This window comes from Belonocnema kinseyi, chromosome 1 (assembly GCF_010883055.1).
Source record: "Belonocnema kinseyi isolate 2016_QV_RU_SX_M_011 chromosome 1, B_treatae_v1, whole genome shotgun sequence".
In the NCBI taxonomy this organism is placed as follows: domain Eukaryota; kingdom Metazoa; phylum Arthropoda; class Insecta; order Hymenoptera; family Cynipidae; genus Belonocnema; species Belonocnema kinseyi.
In genome coordinates this window covers 19,528,994-19,550,388 of record NC_046657.1, presented here as the reverse complement: position 1 = coordinate 19,550,388, position 21,395 = coordinate 19,528,994, and the positions used below count along the sequence as shown (strand labels likewise).

Below are 21,395 nucleotides of genomic sequence, written 5' to 3'. Positions count from 1 at the left end.
TGACAAATAGTAACGATAACCTGGAATATTATTGGAATATCCTGTTACATCAGGGAAGTATTACCACGATATTACGGAATATTGCTAAACTATTATGAAATATTACTGAAATATCTCATCTGTTGTCTGGAACATTTTTGGAATATCTCCAGGATATCCTGAGGTATTTTTGGAATATCCTTAAATTTTATTTGATTATTATCAGAATAACCTGTAATTTTAATAAAATATCGACGGGTTATCTTGGAATATTACTTGAAACTCGTCTTAAAATTTCATAGTATATTGAAATATCACCATGATATCCTAGAATATTAGTGGAAAATCGTCACGATAACCAGAAATATTCTTAGAATATCCTGTAATATTAAAGACATGTATTCGCAGTATCTCCAGGATATCCTGGAATATTAATGAAATATTATCGGAATATCTTGATCTATTAGGAAAATATCGCCAGGATATTTTTGAATATTAGTAGTATCCCTCTAAAATTATTAAGAATAATTCCCAAAATCTAGAATATCTCTTTTAATGCAAACTACATTGATGAGAGACATTCCAATATAGGAAACATCCTTCCTATTTTGATTATTTAAAATTTGAAATATCATTTTAGATTAATTATCTCTTGTACTCTGCAGGGCCCAAGCAGCGCCTTAAAATCGGAGAATTGTCGTAAAACTTAAACGAAAAAAATGAAATGAAAAATGTCTTACCAGAGCCAAACTACTTAGCAGAATCATTGTGATAACGGCAGTTTCAAAGTATTTGTTTTCGATCAACTGGAATGTTTTTAGTCTCAAATTGGCCCAACCCTGCCAGAATGGCGCGTCATCATCTCCAGCCAAAAACGGAAACCTTTTGTAGCAATTTTCAGGAAGACAGTCGGATGGATAATCGTCAATTATGTCTTCATCTGCGACTATTATTCTTGGTGGTATTTCTTCCCCTTCCTCATCATCTCCCTCTTCATCTAGTTCTAAATGTTTTATCATTTTAATTTCAATCTTTCAATTCGATTTCTAAATTTTTATCAGGGGCCTTAGATAAATTACGTTACCAATTTTTGGCTTTTTTGACCCTATAAGATTTGGTAATGAATCAAGAATAATTTAAAAAAATTTAATATCAGACTTTAATTAATTTTGGTTAATAAATGTTGATACTATATCTTACATAGCAAAAGGATATACTACAAAGCGGAAATTAGATATCCTACAAAGCGGAAATTGAGATATCCCAAAAAAAGCAATGGGGATATCCTGCAAGACGGAAAGTGGGATATCCTACAAAAAATAAATGGGGAAACCCTACAAGGCGGAAATTGGAAAATTCCTACAAAAATAAAATGGGGATATCCTACAAGACGCAAATTGAGATATCTTACAAAAAAAGATATGGAATATCCTACAAAGCGGAAATTGGGATTATCCTACAAAAAAGAAATTGGGATACGCTACAAGGCGGAAATTGGGATATCGCAGAAATATCCCCAGGATATCCGGGATGTTTATTGGAAGTTTCTGATATATTAAAATATGCCATGTCCGATATCGAAATTTTTTATATATCCCACCTGGAACATTTGAATATCCCAGAAACATATATAGACATGGATATCCTCAGGATGTCCCTCGAATATCCAAATTTACGCTCTGCAGGATATTCCGATTGCTTATCATGAGATATCCCTCTGATAGCCCGGGACATTATTGAAATAAAATTAAATATTCCGGAATATCCTATTGCAGTGAGGCATTGAATTCAAAATAAAATGCTTGAAACTCCTAAAATTTTAAGTAGAAATGAATTAAATTTTCAACAAAAAATTCAATCTTTAACCATCGAATATTTTCTACCCCAAAAGATGAATTTTCAAACCGAAAATATTATTTTAAAAAAGCCAAAAAAGACTAATTTTTCGAAAAACAATTGAATTTTAAAAAAGTTAATTTCCAACGAGGAAAGATTAAATTTTAATTAACAAATATGACTTTTTTGCCATAAAAGATTAATTTTCTATCCCACAGGATGATTTTTCAACAATACAGTTACATTTTTTTACTAAAATGATAACTTTAACAAAATAGTTGAATTTTCAATTTAAAAAATAAAATAAAATTAAAAAAAAAAACAAGTTGAATTTTTATCCAAATAGTTTAATTTTCAAGCTAATAAAAATTCGGAAAAAATTGGAAAGTGGAAATTTCAACAAAAAATTAATTTTCTACCAAGATGGATGACTTTTCCATCTCTGAAGATGAATTTTTAATCCAAAAGGACGAATTGCTTACTAAGAAACTGATTTTTGAACTAAAAAATATGACTTAAACAAAATAGTTGAATTTTTCTCAAAATAATGAAACTCTTGAAAAATTAGTTGATTTTTTAACCAGAAAGAATGCATTTTTTAACAAAGAAGATTAGTTTTATTTCGAGGAGATAAATTGTTAATTAAAATAAGAAATATTAAAAAAAATTAATTTTTAAGAAAAGATTTGCATTTTTAAACGAAAGAAAGGATTTTCATCCAAGAAGATTAATTTTCTAAAACAAAATGAATGTTCAATAAGATATATACATAAATGTTTAACCTAATAGTTAAATTTTCATATAAAAAAAGCGATTTCCGATTTAAAATATTAATTTTCGACTAAAACTGAAATGGTAATATTTTCAGTTGAAAAAATTCGTTCTTAACCAAAGGAAAATGAATTTTCAACAAAAAGTTGCGTTTTTAAATAAACAGGATGAGTTTTAAACCAAGAAGATTAATTTTTCAGAAAAAGTTACATGTTTAACCAAAAAAATAAAATTTAGAATAAAATGATGAATAGAAAAAGAATATTCAACAAAATCTTGCATTTTTAACCAAAAAGGATGAATTTTCAAAGAAGAAGATTAAATTTCTATAAAAAAACACACATTTTCAACGAAATTCATGAATTTTCAACCATGTATATGAACTTTCAACCAAAAAGTTAAATTTTCAACACAAAAGATCCATTGCCAATAAAAAATGGAAGGTAAATTTCCAGTTCAAAAAATATCCCCCCCCCCCCTAAACAAATTTAGAACAAAATAGTTTAATTTCCAAAAAAGAAGATTAAACTAAAAGTAAAGAAAGTAAAGAAAGTAAAGAAAGTAAAGAAACTAGTTCTGAAAAAAATTAAACCAAAAGAGTTTCATTTTTAAATGAAAATAATGAATTTTCAACTGAGAAAATTAATTTTTTGCAAATATGAATTTCAACAGATAAATGAGTTTCAATCAAATAGTTGGATTTTCTTTTTAAAAAGATTAATTTATAATTAAAAATATCAATTTTCAACCAAAACTGGAACAGTGACATTCTTCAGTTTGAAAATTAATTCTTAATAAAAAAAAGACGAATTTTCAACAAAAAAGTTGCATTTATAACTAAAAAGGATATATTTCCAACCAAGAAGATTAATTTTCGACAAAAGGACGGCTTTTCAAAAGACGCAGTAATTTTCAACCAAACAAACAAAAAACAAATGTTCCACAAAAGAGTTTTATTTTTAACCAAAAGGATAAATTTTCAAACAAAAAGATTAATTTTCTACGAAAAAAGAAAAATCTTCAAGAAAATACGTGAAATTTCGAGTAAAAAAGATCCATTTTTAACCAAAGCTGGAACAGTTACATTTTCAGTGAAAAAAAATTATTTCTCAACCCAGAAAAAAGACTTTTAATAAAATATATAAATTTTCAAACAAGGAGATCAACTTTCAACTAAAATGATGTATTTTCAAAAGAAAAAATATATATATAAATTTTCTACAAACACTGGAACAGTTACATTTTCCTTGAAAAAATGTTCTCAAATATTAAAAAAAGAATTTCCAACAAAATAGATTTATTTTAAGCTAAAGAGACAAATTTTCAACTAAAATAATTAACTCGACGAAAAAATAAACTTTTTACGAAGTAGTTCAACTTGAAACCAAATAATGTATTTTTTAACCGAAAATAAAATTTCAAACAAAACAGTTTAATTTTCAACTATAAGAAGGATAAATTTTCAACAACAAAAAATTTGTAACAAAGCAGTTCAAGTTTAAACCAAATAGTTAAACCCTATACCACAATCTTTCACCAAAAATATTGAATTTTAAACCAAAAATATAATAGTAGATTTTTTGACCAAAAAAGATTAAATTTGAACGAAAGATAGTATAATTTTTGTATTGGGTTCTCCTAATTCAATCAGAATTTAAGCGAAAAAACGAGGAACAATAGGAAATTTCTTTAATACAGGGGAAAGAATAAGAATTCTTTAAAAAAGGGGAAAAGTAGTTATTAGGAAAAAGAGGGTCGCAAGATTGGCAACATAGTTTATGGACGGCCCCTAAGACCATGAAGATTTTAAGGGAGAAATTAATTCAGCAATTAACAAATAACCTTGTTCTTCAAGGTCTTCTTTGCTCGCGTCCTTTTTCTCTTCACCGTCCAGTGAATCCAAACTTCCTTTGTGACTTTCGTCCTTAAAGGATCTGTTTTTGTGACTTCCATAGGATTTGTTACTGTTAAATAGCAAAAAAGACGTAACGTAGATTTTTATGAAAAAATTGAAAAAAAAGTAAATCTAATTATGCTTTTTTGTTGACCGATTGACGCTTTTTTATTTGATGATTTCAACCAAAACGGTTATAGTCTTTAGAGATAAAAAAAATGTCTCTCTAGCTCCGCTGGGATTCGAACCCAGGTCTACAGATTACCTATCTAGTGCACTTAGATACTCTCTGGTGCACTTAGATGCTGGTTAAATAATTAAAGCGGCAACTCGTCACCTGTGTTCGAATCCCAGCGGAGCTATAGGCGAATTTTTTGACGGCTAAAGACTATTATCATTTTGTTTTAGACTAGTAGAAAAAAAGATGCACTCTAACGACAACAAACTATTTAACTATGCTACTCTGTAGAAAGTAGAAAGATTGAAAAAGGTTTAAATTGAGGGATAGGAAAAGATAGACTTAGATGGATGAAAGCTGGGATGAAATAGAGAAGAGGGAATGGAAAAGATAGACGTGAATTTGTATTTTTAAGGAGATAAAGAAAGATTGTCGAAGATAGACAAATACTTAGAATGTGATAGAGAAGAGGGCATTGAAGCTGAATTGAGATTGAAAAAGAGATGCAAAAAAGGACGTTGATAAATTTTGTATACGATGAAATGGAGAAAAGTACATTAAAAAGATAGACGGGAATTCAGAGAGAGAGAGAGAGAAAGAGAGAGGGAGAAAGATTGAGGGGGCTAGATAAGAGATAGGATGAGATAGTAAAGCGGGGATTGAGAAATATAGACGTGAATTTAAATTAACGGAGAGATAGATAAAAGATTGACTTGGATAGATGAAAGAAAGGATGAGATAGAGAATAGAGGATTGAAAAAGATAGACGTGAATTTAAATTTACAAGGAGATAAAAACAATTTGATGAGGATGAACAATTGGTTGGGATGTGATGGAGAAGAAGGTATTGAAAAAGTTAAACATGAATTTCGATTGTAAAAGAGATATAAAAAAAAGACGTTGATCAATTGTGTATACGATGAGATAGAGAAAAAGAAATTAAAAAAGATAGACGTGAATTCATATTCACAGATAGACAAATATTGGCGTGTATAGATAGAGGATAGGATGAGATAGATAAGAGGGTAGTGAAAAAGTTGAAAGTGAATTTAGATTAACACCTAGAAAGAAAGAGATTGACGTGGATAAATAAGGGATAAGATGAGATAGAGAAGAGTGGATTGAAAAATAGACGTGAATTTAGACTGACAAAGAGATATATAAAAATTAACGTTTGTATATACATCATACGATGAGATAAAGACGAGGAGATCAAAAAAGATAGGAGGGAATTCAGATTGACAGAGAAATAGAAAAAATTGACGTCTTTAAGTCCGGAACAGGATTAGATAGAGAAGAGGGAATTAAGAAATATAGAGGTGAATTTAGATTAACAAAAAGGTAGAAAAAAATATAAATTGATAAACGTAGTGCAAGATGAGGTGAAGAAGAGGAAATTGAAGAAGGTAGCCTGGAATTTAGATTAACAGAGAGATAGAAGAAGATTGACTTTCAAGAGGTAAAAAAAAGTATTAAGTTGACAGACAAGATGAGAAAAAGATGAGGAAATTAAAGAAGATTGATTGGAATTCAGAGTTGCAGATAAGTAAAGGATAGGATGAGATAGAGAAAAGGCGATTGGAAAATATAGACGTCAATTTAGATAGACAATAGGATAGATAAAGATAAATGATTGCTGGAATTTAGATAGAAAGAAAGATACAAAATATTGACTTGAATAGATAAGGGGTAGGATGAAATAGAGAAGAGGAAATGGGAAAAGATAGAAGTGAATTTAAATTCAAAAATATATGACGAAGCTGGAAGTTGGCAGAAGTGTGATAAGATGAGATAGAGAAGAGAGCACTGAAAAGGATAGACGAGAATTTAGATTAACAAAGAGATAGAAAAATATTTACGTAAGAATATAAAGGATAGGATGAAATAGAGAAGAGGGTATTGAAAAAATACATGTGAATTTGGATTGAAAAATAGATAAAAAAAAATATAAACGTGGAAAGAGAAAGGATAGGATTAGATAGAGAAGCAGCTATTGAAAAGGATAGAGGAGAATTTATATTCAAAAATAGATGGAAAAGATGAACGCTAGCAGATTTATGAAACGTTCATAGGCAAGAGGATACTGAAAAATATAGATGTGAATTTAGATTTACAAGGACATAGAGAAATATTGACGAGGATAAACAAATGCAGAAGAGGTTAACAAAAGAAAAACAGGAATTTAGATTTACTGAAACATAGAAAAATATTAATGTGGATGTATAAAGAATAGGTTATAATGGAAAAGAGGGGATTAAAAAAGATAGACGGAAATTCTGTTTGACAGAGAGATAGTAAAAGATTGGCGTGGATAGAGAAAAGATAAGATGAGATAGAAACGACGGTATTGAAAAAATAGACGTGAATTTCGATTGACAAAGATATAGAATGAGATAGGTTTTCTCTATCTCTTTCTATAAGAAACATGTAAGATTATTTAAAAAGATATGATCTTTTTACTTTCAGCACTGTAGTCGGAAAAATAAGATAAAAATGTAATCCAATTATAATTGTTTCATAATAACCTGATGGTATCGTCTTCATTGTGATTGATGTACTCGTGGTCGAGTCTAAAGTCCCGATGATTTATCGAATTAACGAGACCCTTCGTGTTGTTCATACACAGACTTCCCTTCTTCATTTTGTTTTTCAAGTCTCCTTCGAAAATGGAAACGACCATAAAATTGATGAAAGTTAAGTTATCGTCTCAGCGAATTCAGGATTTTAAAAATAATGGTTTGGAACATAAATAAGTTTGTTTATTATTAGAGCCCTGTGTTTGACTAGTTAAACAATTAAACAATTCGAATAAATTCCACTTTTAATTGTTTAGCCATTTATCACGTAGAAAAATTAATTCGCTTAAACTTTCTGTTTAAAGTAGATAGACAAGGACTTTTCTAGTTCGAAATTCCTACCTTACCGACCTGGAGATCATTCTGCAGTTCAAGTGGTTCATATACATGCTAAGAAGGTGAAATACGGAGCTTCTTCACGAAAATAGGCAAATGAATTAACTTTCCATAAAAAAGGCAAATTTTCAATTAAAAAAGGCTGTTTTTCTAACAAGAGTGAAATGGTGCAATTTGGAGCTGAAGAGTTCAATTTTCAACTAAAATAATACATTTTTAACTGAAATAATAAATATTTAAACAAACCATTTTTTTCAATAAAAAAGTTCAACTTTAAACCAACTAGTTGTATTTCCTACTAAAAAAGAAAAATTTGTGAGAAATAATTAAATACTTCCATTTTCAACTAACAAAGCGAATTTTCAAGCAAACAAAAATTAGTTAAATTGTAAATAAGAGAGATTAATTGTCAACTAAAATTATGAATTTTTAACCCAAATAATTAATTTTCAACGAATAAATTAAACATTAATCTAAGTAATTGCATTCTTAACTTAACAAGAGAGATTTCAAGCCAAAAATGGAAAAGTGAAATTTTAAACCAAATAAATTATTTTTCTATGAAAAATGTAATATCTGATATTTATACGAACAAAACATGAATTTGAAATCAAGAGCAGTTTAATTCCAATACAAAAGAAAGCTTTTCAACCAAAATAGAGCAATTTTTAACCAAAAAGTAGCATTTTTGATAAAAAAAGAAAAAAATTCTACCAAAAATTGAACTTTCAACCAGAAATTATAACTTTCTATTAAAATGGTTAAACTTTTATGAAAATAAATTAATATTTAACGAAAGGCTTGCATTTTGAACAAAAAAATCAAGTTTCAACCCAAAAGCATGAATTTCTAAAAAAATATTTTAATTTTCAGTCATAAATACCTTTCCATCAATAATCCTCATTTCCTCTGTTTCTCCTCCCTAATTTCACCTCCCTTTCCCTACTGCTGATCCTCTCATTTTCCCAACTTTCCTTCACTTTATTTCCCATGAGTTCCCCGTCTTCCTTACCCCTCATTTTTCCTCACTTTGCCTACTACTTACCTCTTTATTTTGCCTCCCTCCCCTTACTCTCACTTCCCACTTTCTTTCACGCCACCTTCTATCATTTCTCATCAAATTCCATACTTTTCTTTCCTTATTTTCCCTTCCGTTGGCTTCCATCATTTCCGGTCACAATCCATACTTATCCTACCAAAATTTCCCGTCAACCTCCTCCCAAATTTCATATACTTCTCATACTCCTCTTCGGCTTAATTCGCTTACTTTCCAACCTCTCTCTTCCATCACTTCCCCTGCTGCCTCTCCCATAATTTTCCCTCACTTCCTCTATTTACCCTTCCTTAACGAACCCTCACTTCTCTTACTGCCTCTCCCCTGATTTTCCCTACTTCCATTTACTTCATTTCTCCCTAGTTCTCCAACTCCTCCCTCATTCCCCTGGCTTCCTATACTTCCTCTTTCATGAATTTCCATAACTTTCCCTAATTCCCCACCTTCAGTCCTCATCATTATTCTTGCTACCTATCCCCTCACTTTACGCGCCTTCCTCTCCTCTCAGTTTTCATCTTCTTGCGCAATTTTATATTATTTTCCATAATTTCTCATCCCCTCATTTCCCCTCACTCCGCCACCCATTAGTTCCCCTTACTTCTCATACGTCCCCTTCACATTGACCCCATTTATCATAATCCCCTTCCACATTTTCCCTTCTTCGCATCCGCTTATTTTCCCTCGCTTCTCCTAATTCTCCTCTCTTCATTGCTGAAGAACTATAAATCGTTTTATTTCTCCTTGAGTACCTCCTCTGCCATCACCTTACCTAATTTTCTATCACTTTACACCCTTTTCCTCTCTTCATTTCCTCTCACTTCGGCACCTGTAATTTAACCTCACTTCCACTACATTCACTTTTACATTTTTCCCACTTTCCCTTTGTTCGCTCCCACATTTTCGTCACTTCTACTCTCCTTCCCTCATTTTCCCTCATTTCGCTACTTCCTCTCCTAATATTTACCCTTACTTCCAGTCCGCTTCTTATTTTCTCTCACTGCCCCCTACAGCCCCATCCTTCATTTTCTCTGCTTCCATTTACTTCACTCCACCTCAGTTTCCATTTTCGACTAGATTTCCCCATACTTCGTCCACTTCCCCTTCCTTAATTTCCCATCAATTCCCTTACTTCCCCGGCCCTTATTTGCACTTACGCTGTCTCCCATAATTTCTTCTTACTTTTCCTACTTCCCATCCATTATTTCCTCTCACTTCTCCACCTCCCCCTGTCGTGTAGAGGCGATCCTTCGCACGCATATCATCAGTTCAAGAACATCTGCGAACTTGAACGAAGAGATTGACTACCTTAAACAGAGGCTCATGGTGCTGTTAGCGCGACTACGACGATTTAGGAGAGCGATCGCGAGAAGGAATGACAATAGGACTTTTTTGGCAGACGAAAAACGTTTCTATAGCGGACTAGCAGATAGCAAAAACAAGATTCAAAATGATTGTGAACCACCTAGAGCCGATGAAATGGTCAGATATTGGTCACGCATCTGGGGTACTCATAGGTCAAGTCAACTGGACACGACCTCGCTCCGTCTAGAAAAGAACAGAATTACACGGTTGCCTGAGATGAATTTTTTATCCAACTAAGCCTCCGATGTAACTCGTATCCTAAAGAGGGCTAAGAACTGGAAAGCGCCGGGTTTTGGATGGGGTACACAGTTTCAGGCATAAATACCTGGAGTTTTTGCACCCAGTCCTTACTAAGACCCTTTTAAACGTCTTGGAGAACCCAGATCACTTACCCTCTTTTATGACAGAGGACGTAACATATATAATACCCAAAAAGGTAGGTGCCAGTACTCCTTGTGTTTACCGGCCAATCACCTGCCTCTCGGCTCTCTATAAATGTCTCACGGCTATCGTTTTTGACTTCGTCTTTGAATACTTCGAGGAGAACACCGTCATTTTAAAAGAACAGAAGGGTTGCTCTCAAGGCTCCCGTGGTTGCAAAGGCCTAGTAACGATCGATAGTGTGGTTGTGTTGCTTGAGAAGCACCACTAACGCAATTTGCACTATGGTTTTGTTTAGTATTAAAACCACTAAGTCGGACACTCAACAACGCGTCATGTGGGTTAAAAATTTAGTTAAGTGTTAATGAGTTTCAACTCACTCATCTCCTGTACATGAACGGTATAAAGGTTTATGTAAGCTCAGAGTTAGCATCTCGCTATAGCTCTCCTATGACATCAGGATGTTTCTGGGTCTGGACAAATGCAGAAAGCTACATTTGTCAACTGGAGAGATAAGTTCTTCGCTGATAATAGAAGACCATGCTCTGATTGAGACGATGACTGATGAAGAGTCGTACTTGTCGCTTGAAACTGCTTTTTCGGGACGCCTTAGTCTGATTTTGGCGTCTGGCCTTCATGCAAGGAACATCTCAAAGGTAATTAAAACCTATGCCATTCCTCTACTAACATACGAGTACTCCTTTGTTCTGGTCACCTGGTCCATGACTTACGTCTAAAGGCTTAACAGAATCATCCGCATACAAACATTTGAGCACCGAATGTACCATATAGGAACGGCTGTGGAAATAATTATTCTGTCACGCAAGCTTTGAGGTAGGGGAATCCTGAATGTTCGTCGTTTGTGTGACTTTCAGGTTACGCAATTGCTGAACAGCTAGCTGCTCAGTGGCGAGATAAACAGCTGCACAAGCAACATTTACCATTGCCATCCAGGACAGGGTAATCAAAACGAGGAATTACCAAAAACAAATTCTCAATATGGTGAGAGTTATTGACAGATGACGCTTTTGTGGAGATCCCAATGAAAAGATCGAGCACATCATTGACGACTGTACGATGCTTGCCTTGCAAGAATAAACGTATAGACATAATGATTTTGCTGGGATCGTTCACCAAAAAATTTCCCTGAATAATGGTTTACTAGAGAGATTTGAGCCTTACTACAAATATAGCCCAATTAAAGTATTAGAGAACGAAGATCATTTCCTTTACTGGGACAGAACTCTTCTGACTGACCATCTAATCCGACACAATCGTCCAGATATCCTTTGGTAAGGCAAACATGCTCAACACGTGAGAATAATAGGCATCAACATTCCTGTTGACAATAATTAATGCTCCGATATACTGAGAAGATTCGGAAATACTCGGAGTTAAAGCAGGGGATCCTGACCGTGTGGAGGATGAAGAAGGTCACCATCCACCCGATCGTGATTTCCTCCCCTGGGAACGTTCATGCGAGGTGTGTGCAACTCTTGGAAGAGCTGGGAGCTCGAAATTCGCTATACCTAATGCAGAAGGCAATATTACTGAACACATGCCGCATCGTCCGAAGTTTTCTGGGCGTAAACAATGATAGCGGATGAAATCACCTTCTATGACCATGATTTTTCTGTTCTTTTTTCCTTTTGATGAATGTGTATCTACGTGTGCCTGTGTGAATTTGTGTTGTCTCTCGCCGTATGAATATAATAAATATTTTAAATCATTGGTCTCAGTCATTGGCACTGGAACTACCGTTTATGAAAAAGATGGATCCCAATAAATGGGCACTCTAATATGGTTCCATATAGGGCTCTTCGAGGTGACTGTGTGGATCCCGATAAACGGGCTCTCCAGTATGAATGTTGGATCTCTATAAACGGGCTCTCCAGGATGAACGTTAGAACCCTATAAACAGGCATCTTTCTGGTAGCATGCGGATACCACGTCGGAAAACGACTCGTCTTTTGAAGCTATTCACGAATCGACCCATTTTTTGGCATCTTCATAAAAAGTGAATCGTTGCTCAAATAGAGAATGACACCTAACAAATACTCAGGCCACGTGGTGGGGCTTCGACATGCATATAGTAACGACAGGCCTCGATGAAATATAGGACAAGTAACGCCATCTCTTAGAAATCCCTCAAAATTATTGCACGCTCCCAATACAAGGGCTTCAGCCCAGGGCTACGAAATTCTACAAACAAGTTGAAAATGATCGAAAGGTTAACAGAATGAACTTTTTTATAAGTTAAAAGTCTACTTAATGGTTAAATGCAGGAGTTATTACAATTGTTTAACCAGTCAAACGCGTAAGACTATTTATTATCAACTATAATTTTTAAAGTATATTACCATGAATGGTGAACTCCATTCCATCACCAATGGCCACTTCGAATTGATTGTTAAGTTCTTTGACGCTCTTTTTGTCTCGAAAAACATCCAAATCGCCATCAGTCAGATCCAAATTCCCATCCCGATCCAAGCCTTCTAGAACAGTACATGCATAAAAAGCTACGAATTCGTAGCACCCGTATCGTGATCTGCTCAACTTCACAATGTTTTCATTTTCTTTCAACTTATTGAAATATTTAATTGATTTTTCTACAAATCTACAATCTATGTAAATCATATTACGATACATTTTTCATTTAAGAAACATTTTCTTCCTTGCGTGCATTTTTTTTAAGGTACTACATAATTCAGATTTAATTTATATATTGAGAGGATACTATATAGACAAGAGCCATGCAATTTAAGCAAAGTTGGTGGAGGGGGGACATCAACATCATTCAAGACTGTAAAGGGACTCATTACTATTAAAAAATTTAATTCCAAAAATTTTTCAAAAAGGATTTTGTATTTTTTCTGCTCAGCACCTGATTTAATCCTAATATCAGATGCTTGTCTATAATTGCACTTCAAGCTATATATTAAAATTGTGTAAATAAATAAAACTACAACAGGGTAAATTTTTGTGTATATCTATCTAATAAATATTTTATACCCAGGGAACTTAAGGCTCCAAATAAAGTTTGGTAAGTACAGACAATGTAGCCTATTTCGCTTATCACTGGAGCTGCCCTCCTACGCAGCAAGACACGCTAATAAAATAAATATTGGTCAATACCAAAAAGAAAATGTTAAAATATTTATATATTTTTTTAGCGACACCACTATAAGGTATGTATTTAATAAAAATAATTAGACAGTTATTTGACAACTTTTTGGTAGTGACCTACAAGAGAAAAATGAAATAGCGAGTCTCATGCTTAATGCGATGTTCAGCCCTGTAAGCCGCACGAGCACCACGTGAAGAGAATAGAAACCGAAAAAAGAAAATAATAAATTCCGAGAGACAAGGAATTACACTGGGAATAGGTATTATAATTTTGCATTTGAAAAAAATTATACGTATCGTGTGCAGCCACAGGTTTATGTACATTTTAAATGTAAATTATAAATTGTAAATGCAAATTATAAATGTAAACGTAAATTGTAAATTGTGGATTGTCAATTGTAAATTGTAAATTTTAAGTGTAAATTGTAAGTGTAAATTGTAAGTGGAAATTTCAAGTGGAAATTGTAAGTGGGAATTGTGAATTCTAAGTTTAAATTGTAAATTGTAAGTTAAATTGTAAATTATAAATGTAAATTAAACCTATAAATGTCAACTGTAAATTGAGATTACTGTCAACTGTAACATTTTAGGTTGTAAAATTTGAATTGTAATTTAGAATATTTATATTCTAAATTAATGTTGTCAATTGTCAATATCATAGACAGTAGATATTAAATTAAAGTCCATAAATTATCTAAAATCATAAATTACAAATTTTAATTTGTAAATGGTAGATTCTAAAGTTTAAATTGTAATTTAGAAATTTTTACATTGAATTTCAATTTGTGAATAAAGAAAGTGTAAGTTTTAAGACGTAAAATGTAACTTGTAAATTTCAGGTCTTATACCACAAACTGTAAATATTATTAATTTTATATGGTAAATTACAATTTCTTAATCGGAAATTACCAAAGAACATTCTTAACAAACTGTTATTTATAAATTGTAGATTGTCACGTTGAAATTTCAATTTGAAAACTTCATGTTGTGAAGGAATTTTTCGGATTTGTAGTTATAAACAGTATATTGCAAATTCAAATTCCTAAATTGTCAATTATGATGATCATACATTTGAAACTGCGATTTTTAAATTATAGATTGTGAAGTTTAAATTTTAATTGGGAAATTTTATGTCCTAAATTAATTTGATCGATTATTAATAATAGACAGGAGATTACAAATTAACAATAGTAAGTTTTCAACTGTAAGTTTTAAGTTTTTAAATATAACTTCTAATTTGGAAATGTCAGATTGCATACTACAAATTGCAAATAATGTCAATTTGTGCCTTCTCAATTAAAATTCCTTTATTTGAACATATTAATTATCATTAATTATAAACTTTAATCATCAAAGATCAATAATTATAAACTGTAATTTATCAATTATAAATAGTAATTTCCAATTTAATTTGGAAATATCATATTTGTTACCCATAAATTGTAAATATTGTCAATTGTTGATGCTAAATTACAATTTCTTCATTTTAAATGACTAAAAATCATTAGTATAAACTGCAATTCATAAATTGTTGATTGTAAAGTTTAAATTGCAAATTTGAAATTTCATATAAGAAATTCTACGAATTTCCAATCGTGGATTATAAATAACAATTCCTGAATTATCATTTATCAAAGATCATACATTTTAAAAGATAACTTGTATATTTTGGATTATATCATTAAAATTTTTAAATTGTATGTTCAAAATTAATTTGCTCGATTGGCAATTATAGACGGTTAACTGCGAATTAAATACCACAAATTGCCAATTGTGAGTGATCATACATTATAAACTGTAATTTATAAACCGTAAATTGTAATATTTAAATTGTAATTTGCAATTTTCATATTTCCTACAATAAATTGTAAAATGGTTCATTTTGGATTATAAATAAAAATTCCTAAATTTTTAATTTTCGAAAATCATTCATTATAAAGTGTAATATATCAATTATAGAATGTGAAATTAAAATTGTATTATGAAAATATTAGATTTCATATCAAGGATTTGAAGAATTTCAAATTTTACTTTGCAGATTGTAAGTTGTAATTTGTAAAATATAAATTGAAATTGGCAAACTGCAGTTTTGATATCAGAAATTGTGAGAATTTTTAATTGGTTGATTGTAAATTACAATCCATAATTTTATAATTATCAAGGATCATATAATGATAACTGAAATTTTTAATTTTTATATTTAAAATTTAAATTGTAATCTAGAAATTTCATATTCTAAATTAATTTAATCCATAGTAAATTATACATTGTCAACTGTACATGGTAGATTGTAGGTTGTAAGTCATAAAATGTCAATTTCAGCTTTCATATTGCAAATAGTAAATACTGTCAACTGTATATTGTCAATGACAATTGCTAAATTTTAAAGTATCGAAAATTAAGAATTATAAGCTGTTAGCTTATAAAGCGTGTTTGTAAAGTTTACATTTCAATTCTATAATTTCAGAATTCGTATTACGAAATTGTAAAATTAGAAAATTTCAGATTTTAGATCACAAATTGTAAGAATTTTCACTTGTAGATTATAAAATTTAATTTGTAATTTAGACATTTTATATCCTGATGAATCAATTTTATCGAATGTCTATTATAAATAGCCAATTATAAAAATTAACAAATGAAACACCGTAAATGATACATTACAAACTGTAATTCACAAATGGCAATTTATGAAATTTAAATTGTAATTTGCAAGGTTCATTTTTGTCATCACAGATTGTAAGTATTCTTAACTTGAGATTAGAAATTACAATTCGAAAATCGTAAAAGATCAAAGATCATAAGTCATAAATTAAAATTTGTAATTTGTTTTTTAGATATAAATTGTAATTTGAAAATTTTAGATTTCATAACACTAATTGTAAATATCGTCAATTGCAGATTGAGAAGCACAATTTCTTAGTAACTTCAAATGATCAAAGATAATTAATTGTAAGCCATAATTAGTGAATTGTAGATTGTAAAGTTTAAATTTTTATTTGGTAATTTTATATTCTGAATAAATTTGGTCGACTGTCAATTATAAACTTAATATTTCAAATAAACAATCCTGAATTTCGAATTTTACATTCCAGATTGTAAGTTGTAATTTATGATATGTAAATTTCAGACTTCATATCATTGTAAGAATTTTCAACTCTAGATTTCAAATTACATTTCCTAAATTGCTAATTATCAAGTAAATTATAAATAGTATAATTTTAAAATTAAAATTTGCAAGTTTCAAATTTCATATTATAGAATGTAAGCATTGTCAACTTTACATTGTAAATAACAATTCTTAAATTGTAATTAAATTGGTATTAATTTAGTAAATTGTAAATTAATTAAAAATTGTAAATAAAATATCGTAAATTGCTAATTGTAAGTTTTTTATGTAAGTTGTAGACTAAAATTAATATTGTAATTTGCAAGTTTCCGAATTCATATAAAATAATGTAAGTATTGTCAACTTCAGATTGTAAATAACAATTCGAAATTTTCAAATGACCAAAGAAAATAAATTATAAAATAAATTGGTAAATTTTTAATCTATTGAATATTGTAAATGAAACATCGTAAATTGCCAATTTTAAATTACAATTTATAAGTAGCAAGAGATGAATTGTAATTTGGAAGTTTCAGATTTCATATCAAAGAATGTAAGCATTGTCAACTTTAGATTGTAAATAATAATTTCAAAATTGTGAATGTTTAAGGATCACTAATTATAAACTGTAATTAATGACTTGTAAAGTGTTCAGTTTAAATTGTAATTTAGAAATATTATATTCCTGTTTAATTTTGTCGACTCCTCAATAGAGACAGTAAATTGCAAAATTAGAATCCCAAACAGATAATTATACACTGCAGATTGTAATTTCTAATTTTTAATATGTAAATTTCAGATTTCATATCATTGTAAGAATTTTCAATTGCAAATTCAGATTGTAAGTTGTTTCAACTTTACAATGTGAATTATAATCCGCAAATCCCTAATAATTGAAGAACATAACTTATAAACTAAAATGTGAGAATTATAAATTAATTGAAGATTGTGAATTAAACATCGTCAATTTTCAATTGTAAGTATAAATTGTTAGGTGTAAAATATAAATTTTAATTTTCAAATTTCCGATTTTACATCACAGACTGTAAATATTGTAAATCGTTAATTTAAGATTGTGAAGTACAATTTTCTAATTTAAAATTATTAGGTATCATTAATTATAAACTGTAATTAATTAATTGTGAATTATAAATTTTAAATAATAATTTAGAAGTTGTATATTCTTAATTAATTTCGTCGGCTGTTAATTATAGGCAGTAGATTAAAAATTAACAGTACAAATTGTGAATTTCACATTGCCGATTGTAAGTTGTAATTTGTGAAATGTAAATTTCAAATCTCATATAATTGTATGACTTTTTAATTATAGATTGTGAATTAAAAGTCCTTAATTGCTAATTATCCAGAACCACACATTATAAACTATAAATTATAAGCTGTAGATTGTATATTAAAAATCGTAAATAATCAATTCAAAGATATAAATTTTAAGTTTCATGTGGCAAAATATAAATTGCAATTTGAAAATTTTAGATTTCATATCACGGATTGTAAGTTTTGTCAAATTCATATTGGAAATAATAATTCGGAAATTTAAAATGACCAAACATCATAAATTACAAAATAAATTGCTAAACCGTAAATTAGTTAAATATTGTAAATTAAATAGCGTCAATTGCCAATTCTAAATTACAGTTTGTAACTTGTCAGATATAAATTATAATTTAAAAGGTTCAGATTTAACATCACAGAATGGAAGTAATGTTAACTTAATATTTTAAATAACAATTCGAAAATTGTCAACGATCAAGGATCATTAATTATAAACCGTAATTCATGAATTATAGATTGTTCAGTTTAAATTGTAATTTAAAAAATTTATATTCCTGTTTAATTTTATCGGCGGTTAATTATAGACAGTAGATTGCAAATTTACAATCCAAAATTGCTAATTTTACATTGCACATTGTAAGTTTGTAATTTTTAAAATGTGAATTTCAGATTTTTTATTATTGTAAGAATGTTCAATTGTATACTGCAAATTGAATTTGTCAATTGCTAATTATCAATGATCATTTATTATAAACTGTATGATATAATATTAAAATTATAATTTTTAAGTTTCAGATTTCATATATGTGAATTATAAAGTGAGTGAATATTGTAAATTAAACACCGTAAATAGCCAATTGCAGTTATAAAATACAAGTTTTAAAATATAAATTGTAAAATATAAATTTTAATTTGCAAATTTCAGATTTTGTAACACAAACTGTGAATATTGTAAATTTTAAATTGTAGATTGTGAATGATAATTCTCTGATTTAAATGATAAAGTATCATTTATTATAGAATGTAATTATTGATTTGTAAATTTCAAATAGTAATTTAAAAATTTTGTATTCTCAATTAATTTCGTCAAATGTTAAAAACAGACAATAGATTGCATATTAACATCTTAAGTTGTGAATTTTACATTGCCGATTGTAAGTTATAATTTGTAAAATGTGAATTTCAAACCTTATAAAATTATAACCATTTTTAATTATAGATTGTAAATTACAATTCCTACATTTTTAATTACCAAGGACCATACATTACAAACGGTAAATTATAAATTAAAAATCGTAAATTATCATTTCAAAGATATCAATTTTAAGTTTTACGTGGAAAAATATAAATAGTAATTTGAAAATTTCAGATGTCATATCACAGATTGTAAGTATTGTCAACTTTAGATTATAAATAACAATTCGCAAATTGTAAATTGATGAAAGCTTGTAAATTAAACAACGTAAATTTCCAACTGTAACTTACGAATTATAAGTTGTACGGTTTAAATTGCTAACTGTAAACTGTATGTTATAAATTATTGTAAGTTGTAAATTGGAAAATGTATGCTGTAAATTGTAAAATGTAGTTCGCAAATTAAAAACTAAAGTTTGTATCATAGATTATCAATTTCAGACAGTTAAGTGTTATCATAAATGTGTGTTCACTAAGTCTAGATTGTAATGTATCTCCTAATGGAAATACAATTTCACTTCAATATCAAGTTGGCCACATTGCCTCCACTTACCTTCGGAAACAACGAGTAACTGCGAAACTACAACTCAATTTTTAATTTCTATTATTTCGGCTATATCCATTTCAAATTCAACTTGTGAAAGCAGCTAGTCGGTGTCAACTGTTTAAATCAAATTATTACTTATCGTGTATTCAAAGCAAGTTAGCGTTTTAATGTTACAAATTATAACGGATATCGTCCCAGTCAAAACGAATATTTTCTTTTTCCCTTTATTCAAAAACAAGCTATTCCAATTGTAATTCAAATTACCACAAACTTGTTCAAACAAAACAACAAAATTTGTCCACCTACAAACAATATGACATAATAAAAAAAAAGTGCTTGCAGCGAGAATCGAACACACGACCATCCGGCTATGAGGCCGAAGCGTTGCTGCCAACCAATACTTCAAATTCCATTTTTTCGAAAACAGCGTAAAAGCGAATATTACTGTTTCGTCCAAATAATACTCAGGTAATATACTTTAATAAAAAAAATTATTAAGCAAAACTAAAATTAAAAAATGTCACTCTTCCCTTGTTGGAAGTGTAAAAATCGAGTTGACTGGTACGAAACAGAAATGTAAACGAGAAACGAGGACCAAATGATAAAAAAGACAGTGTCACGAACTACACAGCGCACACAGCAAGCGATCTGATTGGATATAAACCTTCTTTCCAACTGTTGGACGGTCCCTCACCTGGCGCCTGATCGGAAATCTGGTTGGTGAGTTTGGCTCGCATCATCTTAGCCAGATTAAGCATATTGAGCTTGACCCAGTTTATGAATCGTGCTATCCGGTCGATAGCCTCGGCGATTTTGTTCGTGTCGTTGTCCGCCGTTGGTGCTGATAAGTTTGATGAACCAAAGTTGCTCAAGAGCAAAGCCAAGAAAAGGTTCAGCACCTATAATTAATTCCAGATTTTCATTATTCGAGAATCTCGATGCATTAGGTCAAAGTGTCCGATTTGAACAACATGACCATATTAGCCACATTTTCTGCATAGCCACGTTGACCGCATGGCCATATTAGGCTATATTAGCCGTATTGGCCACATTAGCTATATTGTATAAAATGGGCATAATAGCCACATCATGGTGGTCTTAAAACTTCATGTTCAAAATTTCCTGACTTTCCCCAGTGGGCACAAAATTTGGCAACATTTTTACGACATCGTCACGACATATTTACGACATCTTTACGACATCCTATGTCCATGTCGTTTCCGTGTCTTTGCGATATCGTAAAGACGTCGTCGGATCATAGGACTTATTTACGATATCGTAAAGATACTTTAACGACATGGACATAGGATGTCGTAAAGTTGTCGTAAAGATATCGTAACGATGTCGTAAAGACGTCACCAAATTTTGTGTCCACTGGGTCGCCTGACCAATTTTTCATTGCCTTTGGCTATTAATATTTAAATAATAGCATTTTCATTATATAATCTCTTATAAACGTAATAGAAATTAAATAAATTTTGAATAAAATAATTAACTTTTTAAAGTAGTAAATCAATTTAAACAAAACAGTAGAAATTTAAACCGAAAAAATGACTTTTTAACAAAATAGTAAAATTTGAAAACATATCATTACTTTTTCAACAAAATGAAAGACTTAAAAAAACAGTAGAAATTTCGACTAAAAAAGATGAAATTTTAACAAAATATTGAAATTTTGAACAAAATAATTAAATTTTTAACCGAATAATTGCATTTTCAACAAAATAAGTAAATTTTCAATAAAACCGTAGAAATTTCC

The 21,395-nt window shown here is 30.1% G+C and overlaps 1 protein-coding gene across 1 annotated transcript in view; it reads right to left on the bottom strand.

Moving 5' to 3' along the window:
• LOC117167010 (sodium channel protein para) overlaps positions 1-21,395 on the bottom strand; it is a 116,167-nt gene that overhangs the window by 22,384 nt on the left and 72,388 nt on the right. Inside the window, exons 18-22 of the mRNA XM_033351561.1 lie at positions 20,331-20,535; positions 12,728-12,862; positions 7,184-7,316; positions 4,429-4,550; positions 720-982 (exon numbers count right to left, since the gene is read on the bottom strand). Of these exons, the coding sequence (XP_033207452.1) occupies positions 720-982; positions 4,429-4,550; positions 7,184-7,316; positions 12,728-12,862; positions 20,331-20,535 (858 nt within the window). The remainder of the gene's footprint in view (positions 1-719; positions 983-4,428; positions 4,551-7,183; positions 7,317-12,727; positions 12,863-20,330; positions 20,536-21,395) is intronic.